Source organism: Chiloscyllium plagiosum, chromosome 18 (genome assembly GCF_004010195.1).
Source record: "Chiloscyllium plagiosum isolate BGI_BamShark_2017 chromosome 18, ASM401019v2, whole genome shotgun sequence".
NCBI classification, from domain to species: Eukaryota; Metazoa; Chordata; class Chondrichthyes; order Orectolobiformes; family Hemiscylliidae; genus Chiloscyllium; species Chiloscyllium plagiosum.
Window position 1 is genome coordinate 2,617,093 of NC_057727.1, and position 13,626 is coordinate 2,630,718.

General features: G+C 39.7%; 1 protein-coding gene across 1 annotated transcript in view; it reads right to left on the minus strand.

Moving 5' to 3' along the window:
* txnrd3 (thioredoxin reductase 3) overlaps positions 1-13,626 on the minus strand; it is a 78,817-nt gene that overhangs the window by 36,338 nt on the left and 28,853 nt on the right. The window contains exons 8-11 of the mRNA XM_043707572.1: positions 13,356-13,471; positions 12,744-12,969; positions 11,116-11,208; positions 7,391-7,467 (exon numbers count right to left, since the gene is read on the minus strand). Coding sequence (XP_043563507.1) covers positions 7,391-7,467; positions 11,116-11,208; positions 12,744-12,969; positions 13,356-13,471 — 512 coding nt within the window. The remainder of the gene's footprint in view (positions 1-7,390; positions 7,468-11,115; positions 11,209-12,743; positions 12,970-13,355; positions 13,472-13,626) is intronic.

A 13,626-nucleotide genomic window follows, 5' to 3' on the forward strand; every position in this document is an offset into this window, starting at 1 on the left:
ATCTGCTCCCAGGAGGACCAGTTCCACCACAGAACCACCGCCTTCTTTAAAGACAGTAATTTCCCCTCCCACGTGATTGAAGATGCCCTCCAATGCGTCTCATCCACGTACTGCACCTTCACCCTCAAACACCACCCCTCCAACTGCAGCAAGGTCAGAGCCCCCACCCGCCCCGGTCCTCACCTACCACCCCACCAACCTCCGCATAAACCGCATCATCTGCCGACATTTCCATCACTTACAAACGGACCCCACTACCAGGGATATGTTTCCCTCCCCACCCCTATCTGATTTCCGCAAAGCCCATGCCCTCCGTGACTACCTGGTCAGATCCACACCCTCCAACAACCCACCCTCCCCTCCTACCGCAGGAATTGCAAAACCTGCGCCCACCCCAAAGGAGCCTTCCACATCCATCAAAGTTTCACCTGCACTTCCACAAATGACATTTATTGTATCCGTTGCTCCTGACGCGGTCTCCTTTACATTGGGAAAACTGGACGCCTTCTCGCGGAGTGGTTTAGGGAACATCTCCGCGACACCCGCACCAATCAACCGAACCGCCCCATGGCCAAACATTTCAACTCCTTCCACTCTGCCAAGGAAATGCAAGTCCTGGGCCTCCTCCATCACCACTCCCTCACCACCCGACGCCTGGAGAAAGAACGCCTCATCTTCTGCCTTGGAACTCTTCAACCCCAGGGCATCAGTGTGGACTTCACCAGTTTCCTCATTTCTTCTTCCCCTACCTTACCCCAGTTCCAACCTTCCAGCTCAGCACCATCAACATGACCTGTCCTACCTCCAATCTTCCCACCGACCCACTCTACCCTCCTCTCCAACCTATCACCTTTATCTCCACATCCATCTGCTATTACACTCTTAGCTACCTTCTCCCTAGCCCCATACCCCTCCCATTTATCTCTCCACCCCGGAAGCTCCCAGCCTCCTTCCTGATGAAGGGCTCCTGCCCAAAGCGTCGATTTTCCTGCTCCTCAGATGCTGCCTGATCTGCTGTGCTTTTCCAGCACCACTCTAATCTTGATTTTGTAAATGATGTTCATTTTGCTTGTTGTCTGTATAGGATCTTTTAAGTTCATTCACTGCTGTTTTAGTGTGTTGGTGGTTTTGTGGGATGCCCAGAGGTCTAGGTTGTCTGGCAGTCATTTCCGAGATGCCTCTGATGTAGGGGAGTGTGGCTAGGGTTTCTAGACACGTTTTTGTCTGCTTGTTTAGGTTTGTTGCTGAGAAAATCGGTAGTGTGTGTTCATTAGGTACCTGTTCTTTTTGAATACGCTGTATAGGTGATTTTCCTCTGTTCTTCGTAGTTCCGCAGTGCTTCAGTGTATGGTGGCTCATTGAAATGTTCTAGAGCAGCTTCGTTTGTGGGTGTTGGGATGATTGTTTCTGTGGTTCAGTATTTGGTCCATATGTGTTGTTTTCCTGTTGGCCCTGGTTTGAAGCTCTGCATTGACTGCTTGCTTTACTGTGACATCCAAGAATGGCAGTTTGTTGTTGTTTTCCTCCTCTTGTGAAATTTTGGTCTCGCAGGTTTCCTCTAATTTGCTTCATTAGTGACAAAGGTGTCATCCACGTAGCAGACCCAAAGTTTGGGTTGGATGGTTGGCAGAGCTGTTTGTTCGAGTCTCTGCATTACTGCCTCTGCTCAGAACCCTGATATTGGAGATTGGGGTACTCTGTTGGTTTGCCTGCAAGATTTGTTATTGAGAGTGAAGTGGGTGGTAAGGCATAGGTCCAGTCAAGTTGGACATGTTTAGTGTGCGTGCCTTTGGTTCTTCTAATAGTACAGTCAGTCAGTGTTTCTTTGGTCAGTTGATGTTGATGGGTGTGAACGGAGCTGTTACATTAAAGGAGATGTATTTCATCCTCTTCTATCTTGGTGTCTTTGATGGTGTTTAGGAATTCTTGGGTGGAGTGAATGGAGTGGCGTGAGACTTCTACTAAAAGTTTTAGTTGTTGGTGTAGTTCCTCGGCTATTCTGTATGTTGGTGTTCCAGGTAGCAAGACTATGGGTCTGATGGGGGTTCCTGGTGTGTGAATTTTCAGTGAAGCATGGTGTGCTGGATCCGTCTGGTTTCATTTTTTGGAAGTCAGTCTTGTTTAGTTCTCCAGATTTCTGGGAAGTATTTTGACTAAGGCTGTGACTCGGTTTCTCGTGGTTTGGGGGGGGGAGTCAGGTCTATCGCCACCTGTTGCTATGTGTCAGTACTTGCAAACAGTGCTTTCACTTTCTCAATGCAGTCTGTTCGGTTTAAAATGACTCAAGCATCCTTTGTCTGCAGGTAGGGTAACAATGTTTTTATCTTTTGTGAGTCCTTCTAGAGTTTTCTTTTCTTGTGTATCGAGTATATTTCCTTCCTTTTTCCTGCTTAATGTTCATGTGACTGTGTTATAGTTTGCTGGGTTTCTTCTCTGAGTTCATTATCTTTCAGTGTTGTTTCTAATCCTAAGAAATCTTTCTTGTCCACATCCCGAAAGTTGTAATTTAATCTAAGATGGCTTTTTCAGTGTCTGATAAGGGTCGGTCAGATAAGTCGGTCAAAATAGCAACGCGAAAGAATGGATTAAAAAAAACTTATCTGACCGACTCTCAACAGACACTGAAAAAGCCACCTTAGTAACAGGATTAAATTACAACTTCCAGGATGCAGACAAGGAAGATTCCTTAGCAGCATTAGAAACAACACAAAGACAATGAACTCACAGGAGAAACCCAGCAAAACAACAGGAAAAACAACACATACCGGCCAATTACTAAACTACAGAAGCAATCATCCTAACACACACAAACGCAGTTGCATTAGAACATTACTTCAATGGGCCACCACACACAGCAGCACCAAGGAACTACAAAGAGCAGAGGAAAATCACCTATATAGTATATTCAAAAAGAACAAGTACCCAATGAACATACTCTACCTATTTCTCAACAACAAACCCAAAAAGGAATGACTACCAGACAACTCAGACCTCTGGGCATCATGGTAGCCCACAAATCCACCAACAGACTAAAACAGCTGCTAATGAACTTGAAAGACCCTACACAGACAAGCAAAACGAACGTCATTTACAAAATACTTTGCAATAACAAGCACTGCATTGGACAAACAGGCAGAAAACCAGCCACCAGGATACATGAACATCAACTAGCCACAAAAAGACATGACCCACTATCACTAGTATCCTTACATACAGATGAGGAAGGACACCACTTTGACTGGGACAAGACATCCATCCTAGGACAAGCCAAAGAATTCCTAGAAGCATGGCATTCCAACCAGAATTCTATCAACAAACACATCGACTTGAACCCCATCTACAACCCTCTTGAGAAAAAGAATGGGAAATAATGTCAACACAGGAAATGACATCACCAAACCAAGGAAACCTAAACGCAAGAATAGAAAATGGGACATATCACCAGCATTTCACTGGAGGCTCACTGGTGTGATGACGAAATGTGTGAAAACAAACTTTCCAGCTCAGCGAGCAAACTTACATTCAAACTGTAAAAGCAATGAAATAGTGAGCTTATCGTATTCGATTAAATTCTACAGTCAATCGTGGCTTGCACTCAGCCAAATATATCAACCTGATGCTTTGATGCAAAATTCACTTGAATCATGCTACTATGCTGAAAAGACTCAGTAAAGTACCCATTCCTCAGTAAATTTCACATTAGTTGAAATTATGGCATTGTTAAAATGCATACTTCACTGAGCATAAGGAGAAATTGTCATGTCAACCTAGAGAAAGTTTTGAATATGAGCCTGATCCTCCATTAATAGTAGTTAAGCAGATATAACTGCTTTGAATGTACAGCCAAGGAAGTCTGGCTGTAACACTCCAGAGATAGTGAGTTAACATAGGAAATAGTTTTCTAATATTTTTGCTATTCAATGGCAGACAGTAGTAAAGAAATCAGGTAAGGTATTCTTCGCTGTTCATAAAACTGTAGGATTCAAAGTTTGAGAGAAGATTTGTAGCTCGGGTGCTCGTTGTTGTGGTTCGGCGAACATACTGTAGGATCTGTAAAATGGATTTTGTACATCAATTCATACAGATGTTACATTTGCAACCAGTTAGATGGCCATGTAATAAATGACAGCAGGACAGGTTTGGACATGGTGCAGAACAGAATATTATCACAACATTTTCACTTGGGTTCACTTTCTCAGAACAATATTTTCAGATTTACACCAAATACTTACAAGAATACAGCAATTAAGAGCAAGAGTGGGACATTCAGCTGCTAAGCCTGCTCTGCCATTCAATAAAATCATTGCTGATTTGATTGCAAGCTCAACTTCAATTTTCAGTCCACCACCCCATAACCCTTGACTCTACTGTCACTCATGAATCTCATTCAGACTTGAATACATTCAATGTGACAACCTCCATTGCCTTCTTGGAAAGGCTAACAAACATCAGAAAGAATATCCCAGTCTTAAATGGAGAACATTATCTTTTAATGTTGCCCCTTTCTGGAACCATTCATTCCTACAAGTAGAAACATCCTCTCAGCAGCAACCCCATCAAACATTTGGACAATCTTGTACATTTTAATAAGACCACCTCTTATTTGTTTACCTCCAATGGATATAGATCCAACCAACTTAACTTTTCCTCATCGGATGACTGCTTGTTATAACATAGATGTGAAGGTGCCAGTGTTGGACTGGGGTGGACAAAGTCAGAAGTCACATAACACCACATTATGGTCTAACAGGTTTATTTGAAATTACAAGCTTTTGGAGCACTGCTCCTTCCATCAGGTGAAGTGACTTTACCTGATGAAAGAGCAGCGCTCTGAAAGCTTGTGGCTTCAAACAAACCTGTTGGACTATTACCCAGTGTTGTATGATCTTTGACATTATAGTATAGCACTCTTCTAATTAGTAGTGGATCTGTGAAATAGCATGGCAATGTAAACAGTCACTCATTCCAAAACCAATGAGTAATACTTGTAATGCTAAGCACTATTCTGGCCAAGAGGTCTCCCTCAATCTACATAAAGAAAAGGATCTGGTCACAATCACACTGCTGTTTTTGGGCTTTTGTTGCATGCAAATTAGCTGCCACATTTCCTACATGACAACCGTGAGTACATATCAAAAGTACTTCATGAACTCTAAAACAAATGTCCAGTGATTTTAAAACCTTTCATTTTATTGCTCATTTTCATATGTAATGGAACTATAACTATAGCAGTATATTAAACTAACGTAATTTATATTTAGAATAATTAGGATATTTGAAGGATACTAATGCAAAGTTAAACTTATGGCATTGTTCCATCTAAATCTCACAAACAACCATTATTGGGCGTGCCCTAATAAAAGTTGGACTGCAATCAAATTTAAAACTGCCAAGTCATTCCCACATCCTATCTCTGCCAAAAATGCTCGAAACTTAAATAACGAAATCCAAACCAAATCTTTAGCAATTAAAGGTCAATATAACGTTTTACCTTTTTTGGAATGAGTCTGGTTACATTGCTATATTATTTCAAGATCCACTATTAATTAGAAGAGTGTAACAATATAACATGCAACTGCAGTATAAAAGAAGTAAGTTATGATGGTGAGTAAGAAAAACTAAGAAACCTGGCTATAAATTTGGCTGGCAAATACCAAAAGGTTTTAGTGAAAGAACACCAAAAATGCATTAAGTGCAATTTCCAGTTATGAGGGAAGCAAAGTAAGCTTAATTAAGTATAACAAAGCTAAGCTTCAGTGCATTGCTAGTTAATTGTGGCTTCCACCCAAAGGGACAAGTTTTCAATTCCAATTGTTATCCTTGCTGAAACACAGGCTAGGACACATCAACTCTATAATCTCATATTTCCTCCTCAAACATCTTTAAAACCAATGATAAATAAACAATGATGATGGTCACTTGGGTGAGGTACTGCATGATCTGTAAGGCAAAAATAATCAATCCACAAGAACAGAACATCATCTGGAGATGATGGGTTCAAGCCCCACACTGGTTCCGCAGCACAATCTAAGCTGACATTGCAACAATGTTGAATTCCCCAGTGCTACATGGGCTATCCTTCAGAGATGATGTGAAGATGCCAATTTTGGACTGGGGTGGATAAAGTCAATTATCACAAATCACCAGGTTATAGTCTAAAAGGTTTATTTGAAATTATTTCAAATAAACCTATTGGACTAAATCTATTGTGTGATTTTTGACTTGAGAAGATGTTAACAATAGATCAGATTAATGACTAGTTTCTGAGTAATTTTTGTTGAGCAGTTATGCTATCATATATCATAAGCTTCAGACTGCTTACTCAAGTCACTATTCTAAAATGAATGATTTATGAAAGTTAAAATTTATAGAAATGTTTTATACAAAAGTAAATATTATCATTCAACATTCTTTATTGATTTATTACAATATATCATGGGTTCATTATTTAACATATGTTGGTTACATATGATTTGAACTATAATTCAATGGCATTAGATTCTCAAATGCAAAAACTTGCAAATCTGCAGTCTTTTAACTGTGTTGGAGATAGCAAAGTAATCTTTCTCAAAAAGTGAGGGTATGGTGTGGAGCGACCAGGAGAAGGCAAGTAGATGAGGTAATTATTTTTGAGAAGCATTAACATCAATATTTCAGATCACAGTGAGAAAAGCGTTCTGTAATGGAAAAGACAACTGTAGAAGCCTGTCTGTTCCTCACTCCACAAATAGGTTTTTCCAACTCCACAGTACCTGCAAATTTGGTATCTTTTAAAGTGAACAATGAGAACAAGGGAAAAAAAAATCCTTGCACAAAGAGGTAGGATTCAGATGAAAGCACTTCCTTTGTTATAGGCATATAAATAACATCCCAAGAAGGTGCAGGATAAATAGCAATGCTGCGGAGACAGTGACCACCGTTGCCTGGGAAACCCTGCAGCTCAGAATTAAAACAGTGATATGCTTTCAACGCCATGCAAATCTTATACCATTCATAGAAGCAAAATTATATTTGACAAGGTAATTATGGACAAGGTATCTTCTGCACATGCTATTCTGCCTACTAATCCCGAATTCCAATCCTTTCCCCATTCACCACCAATATTTTCATATCATTTGTTTCTGCTCAATATTGTTGCACCAGCATTGTACAAATAAGTCATTTGTATCCGTTATTCATGCAAGAATATGATAGCCAACACCACCCAATGCATAAGATTAATAAAATATCTTAGTAAACAAATTAGTAAGGAGAAAACCAAACTTGCCCACTCTATTGTCACATGTTACTGATCCAGTACCATCACATGACTTTCATAAATTGCAGACCAGATTCAGGTTAATTTCAAGTTTTTTTCTTCTCAAAATTTAATTTTGAAAAAACAACTTACTTTTCATTCAGACGAACACCAACTTTTTCTAGGCCAATGTTCTTGGTGCATGCATCACGCCCCACAGCAATTAATACCTAAAGGAGAAAGTTGATGTTTCCTTAAAAAGGTACATTCACAATTCTCATGAAGCCATTACTAGCAAATGGGACTTCACAAAAAAGCATTACCACATAATCAGACTCCCAGCCCTCTGAAATAAATGCTACTTAAGTAGTAATTCTGATATGTTGACTCATTGCACACTAGCTGTAACATGAATCTTCTCAATCTAAATTTACACTGAGGAGATGTGCCAAATTACCATCGCTATTCATGGATCAGAAACACCATGGATTTGGAATTAGCTAGACCAGAAACAGCTTGACAAAAAATAATTTGGACAACAAATCAGCTCTCCAGTTATATTAATTTTGTCTCCACTTAGTGCAAAAAAGCTCCATCTTTGAAGTAATTTCATGTATAATCAAAAACTATCAATTACTTCACAAGAATGCACACATGCAGCATCACAGTCTGAGATTTAAAAGGACAGCAAACCCATCTGCTTCATCCCCATCCCCCTTTGCAGAATACTTTTCTCCCGATTTGATTACAATTAAATTTGAACTGAACTAATCCCAATCAAGGAGCCAATTGAACTCTCTTTCCTAAGACATGGCAAGTAAATCCATTTACTTCTCCCTGTTATCCTGTGCTTGTGTTTTCTGAATGTAACGTTCATCTCAGCTCATTTTCCACTGCTATATTCAGTGAAGGTTAATGTAAAGAATTAGCTTTTTTTTTACAATTCATAGAAAGAGGACATTACTGGCAAGGACAGTACTTATTACCCATCCTTAATTGCCTAAAATAAAGAGTCAACCACATTGCCATTGGTCTGAAGTCAAATATAGGCCAGACTAGACAAGGGTGGTAGAATTCCTCAACAGATGGGTTTCACAACAAGTCTTATTTCAGATTTTTATTGAATTCAAATTCAATTCACGATCTGCCATGGTAAGATTTGCACCCATGTCTCCAGAACATTAACCTGGATTCCTAATCCAAAAGATATCACCACTACACCACTATGTGTCTACAGTACTGTCCAACAGAGAATTAGTGTTGTTAGGAAAAATAAAGCTCCTTGTAAAACTAATTATTCAAATTATTCTTCAAGCATCATGAAAATTTAGACTGGTTTCAAACTTACTATAAAAGTTGTTTTAGATCATTAAGACATGGGAACCAGTAGGCCATTCAGCCCATTGATGTTCCACCATTCAATGAGATTGTGGCTAATAATCTTCAACTCCAGTTTCCTGCCTGTTCCTTTTAACCCTTGATTCCCATACTGATTAAAAAACTCGCTTAGGATCAAAGTACAAAAGAGGCTCTTTGACCCATCGAGACTGCACCAACAAGGACTCCACAAAATCTACATCAGTCCTACTTTCCAATGCTCAACTCATTGCCTTTTATATTATGACATCTCAAGAGATCAGTGCTCTTTAAAGGTATGAGCTTTCCCACCTCAATTACTTTCCCATGGAGTGTGTGCCAGGTTCCCACAACTCTCTGGGTGAAAATATTCTTCCTCAAATCCCCTCTAAGTCACCTGCTTTTCACATTAATATTATTTCCCCTCATGCTTCTACTGATGCTTCAAGTAACTGAACCTGTTTTCTATCTACTCTTTCCAGCCATCTCAATCTGGTTTCCTATCAGCCTTATTAAATACTGCCTCAAAAGCCCTCAGCAGTAAAGAACTCCACAGATTCCCTATCCTCCAAGAGAAGAAACTATTCCTCATCTATTTTAAAATGAGCTACATGTTAGAATTAGAATCCCAACAATGTGTAAACAGACCCTTCGGCCCAACAAGTCCACCCCTCCAAAAAGTAACCCAACCAGGCCCTTTCCCCTACCCTATATTTACCTCTAATACACCTAACCTACACACCCCTGAACAAAATGGGTAATTTAGCATGGCCAATTCACCTAACCTGCACATCTTTGGATTGTGGGAGGAAACCAGTGCAGATACTCATAAGAAAATTCCTCCATATTCAGAATCAACCTAGTGAATCTTTTCTGGACTTCCCCCAATGCCTACTGTATGAAGGTGAAATTGTGTACTGTACTTTCAGAGAGACTGGAAGCTGGCACAGACTTAGAGAGGAACACATTGTGCTGAAAGAATTTAAAATGTAACATTTGACTGTGAAACCAATAGTGCAGTTGAGTTGCCATGATACAAAAACAAATTCAAATTCAGCCAGTCAGCTTAAATTATGCCCCAGATACCAAAATCCAATCGAATTTGAATTTTACTGTTTGGGAGAACATCAAACCAATGAAATGATCTAATGTTTTGGGGTATAAAACCAGACATTTTGAACAGTTAGAAGGAAAACGGCCAAGAAAACCAACATGTATAGATGCTAGCCAATAGCTCTCTGAAAGGTACCTGTTCATATGAAAGACCTGCTATGCAGAATATTGAAGAAAAAAACGACAGAGGAAAATCTGCAGAGGAAGATACAAAGAGAAGATTCGACAGCTAGCTGGTTTTGAAATTTGAACTTTTTTTGTAAATCTCAATCGGGGTTTTAAAATCAGACCAGTATTGTAGAGTAGGAGGTAAAAGATAGGTTTAAGAGAAAGGAGTCGTAATAAGTTGTTTAATGTTCTCTTCTGGACTAAAGTATAAAATTGTTAATTTTTACTTTAAATAGTGATCTATGGGATAGTTCTTGGTCTTTTGAAATTTAACAGATTATGGCACAAAGTGAGCTTTTCCGTATCGGGTTTAAATTAGCAGAGGAGTTTACCCTATGTCGAAACAGTTTGGGGGCTGGTCACAGGGATTTGAACAGTTTGGGTCTTGGTTTTGTGACTTTAACAGGTTTAGACAGATCCAGTCTGTGATTTGGACAGAGTTGAATAGATTTGGGGTACAAAACAGTCCAGTAGATTTAAACACTTGCCGGTTAAGCAGACTACTGAAGACGAGGGGAAAATCTGCAGAGGAAGATATAAAGAGAAGATTTGGCAGCTGGCTGGTTTTGAAATTTGAATTTTGTTTCGTAAATCTTAATTGATTTTTTTTTCCAAAATCAGACCATACTAAGAGTGGGAGGTAAAAGCTAGGTTTAAGAGAAAGGAGTTGGAAATAGTTTTTTAATGTTCTCTTGTGGACTTAAAGAATAAAATTGTTAATTTTTACTTTAAATTCTCAAAATGTAACATATGAGGTGAACTTCTCTGTATGTCAGGTTTAAATTAGTACAGGGGTTTACCCCGTGTCGTAACCTAAATATACCTTTCCTTACATAAGGGGACTAAACCTGTTCACACAATTTCAGCTCTGGTCTGACTACTGCCTTGTAGAGTTTAGCAAGATCTTCTATTTTATACTCCATTCTCTTTGAAATAAAGGCCAACATTCTATTTCTCTTCCCCATACCAGCTGAACGTGCATGCTAGATTGTCTAAATGATTTACGCACAAGGCCTCCTAATTCCATTTCACTCTGGCTTCCTGCACTCAAAAAATATCTTGCTGTTCATGCTTCTGAAGAAAACACACAACCTCACATTTTCCCACATTATATGCCAGCTGTAAAATGCTTACCCACTCACTTACCTATCTATATCCCTCCGTAATTTTTGACCTTTCATATTTGATTCTGCAGCATCTTGTGTACCAAAACAGATAGCAATAAAGTGCATTATACTTACAGTATTGTATTCACCATCAATGACCTCTGTACTTATTGTGGACTTTGCAGTCACTTTAAGTCTTCCAGGTGTTCCAGCCTCTAGCTGCTCAACCTACAAAAATAATTGGGTAACAAATCTGAGGTTAAATAAAGTTTTACATAAAAACCAGAAGATAAATAATGAATTAAAGCTTTAAAGTAATTTGATATCTTCAGGAAATATATGCAAACTCACCAACACTAATGTATTGCAAACTAGGAGCAGAAACAAACTCTACAGCCTTGGTCCATTTATTCCTGGATTTTAACTTTTAGCAGTAAATACAGGAACTAACTGACAACAGGAAACTGGTTATTTGGTAGAGAGGGTGGAAAGATAATTAATAATCTAATAGGGCTGCACACTCAAGTGAGAAGACTAATGCGTGGAAACGTATTTGGATCAATTTAAAGGAAGCCAATATAGCCCATGTCCCACCTTCCTGCACCATCAGAGTTAAAATCCTAACCACCTCAACCTCCATAATTCTTAGAGTCATACAATCATACAGCCCAGGAACAGACCCTTTGGTCTGAAGTAACTCCCAATTCTGCCACTATCTAGTCCCATTCAAAACCACATCATCTAGATCCCAAAATGCCTTTGCAGACGTCTCTCCCTGACCACAAGCCTCCATATCACATTTTTCCACCATTTGAACAAACCCAGTATTTTAGACTGTCTTCCCCAATGCTTCCAATATTTTCTGGACCACGTTCCAAAAGCATTAGGCTGAACTAACCGTGTTCCTAATACAGAGGAACCTTGATTTTCCCAAAGAGATGGGCGGGCACTACTTCGTTCGGATAATTGATTATTCAGTTAATTGATTCAATGTCTTTCCTCTGGGGTTCGGAGTTTTCTGTTAAGTCCACTCCCCGTTCAGGAAACTCAGCAGCAGCAGACCGCCCTCCCAAACCCCGCCCCCCAATTCTGTCCAACACTGCCCTCTCCATCCCCCCAACCCCATCTAACACTGCCCCCCGCCCTCCACCCACCACCAGCCCCTCTTCCGGGCTGCCAGACTGGACACTAACGAGAAGACTGCTGCTGCTGCCACCGCTTTTTGGAGGGGTGAGTCTCCAAACAGCACGCGCGCATGCGTACAGGACAACGTTGAAGAGATTATCTGGGGAAGGGGGGGTTTAGGGTACACGCCTGTGTAGAACTCCATGGAAAGTGTGTGGGGAGAAAGAGAGGGCGGAGGTCAGTCATTTGGAGATGGTGCCTGGGGTCCCATCAGCCCAGGAATGTTCTTGGCAGCATTTCAGTAAGCCGAGTTCACTTTTAATCACTTGTAAACAAAAGACGCGATCAGTGTTGGAAACATGTCTTTGATGTAATGTTTCTATTGGGACCTCTAGATCTCCTTCGGATAATCCGATATTCGTATAATCGAGGTTCCTCTGTAATATCGCCTAAATCATATGTAGTGTAAAATTCTAAAAGGATTATAAAAGCATGTAAATATTGTTTTCTGTTCCATCCCCCATAAACTAGTTTTCTGAAATAGAAGGACACATCGCTCCATGTTTGATAGTAGCAGCTTTGTACCCAGACAGTAAAGAAATGAAAGTACAAATTATGCAGATAAGATACTTTATTACCTTGATTGGCACATATTTTTTCAGAAATTTCACCCCGTGAGATTCCATATATGCTCCAACTTTCCCTGCCATTTCCTGATCAAATCCACGTAGAAGAATGGAGCGCACCATCACAGTAACATCCAATCCCAAGCTACATAGAAAACCTGCACACTCCAGTGCCACGTAGGAAGCACCCACAACCAGAGTCTTCTTTGGACAGTAAGACAGGGAGAAGAGATCATCACTGCAGAAACAAAGCAAAGAAAAGAAATCAACAGATTATTTTATGAAGCAAGACATTCTTTATCTCTTAAGTGTCAGTCAGAATTCTAACCCTAACCAAATGTATTTGTGTCATTAGCTCCATATGCACAAAGTTGGCAAAGCCAGTGATGGAATGTTACAGAGTTAAAGGGCAAGCTTGAATGGTCATCTCCCATACTCGCAACTACATTCAATACAGGTGAAAAGGATGATATTAAAGAAACATGATTTGGAGGTGCCGGTGTTGGACTGGGCTGAACAAAGTTAAAAATTTCACAATACCAGGTTATAGTCTAACAGGTTTATTTGGAAGCACTAGTTTTCAAGGCGCTGCCTCTTCATCAGGTGCTGAGGAAGGAAATTTACCTGGTAATGCAATACTCTTTATCTCCAGGTATTTTTAAATAACGAGGTCTTTCACCAGTTGCAATAATAAACTTTTGTCCTGTGTGAAAGGTCACTTTACCCCGTTTGTTGCTTGCCTATGGACAGAAAGAAATTCATATTAAAATCCAACTAATGAGTATTTTTATCTCCATTAATTGTTAAAATTGGTCCAAGTACTGTATAAAAAAGGAAAACCTGCTATATTCAGTTTATGCTAACAGAGAAAGAAATGGTCTTGGATATTTTATTT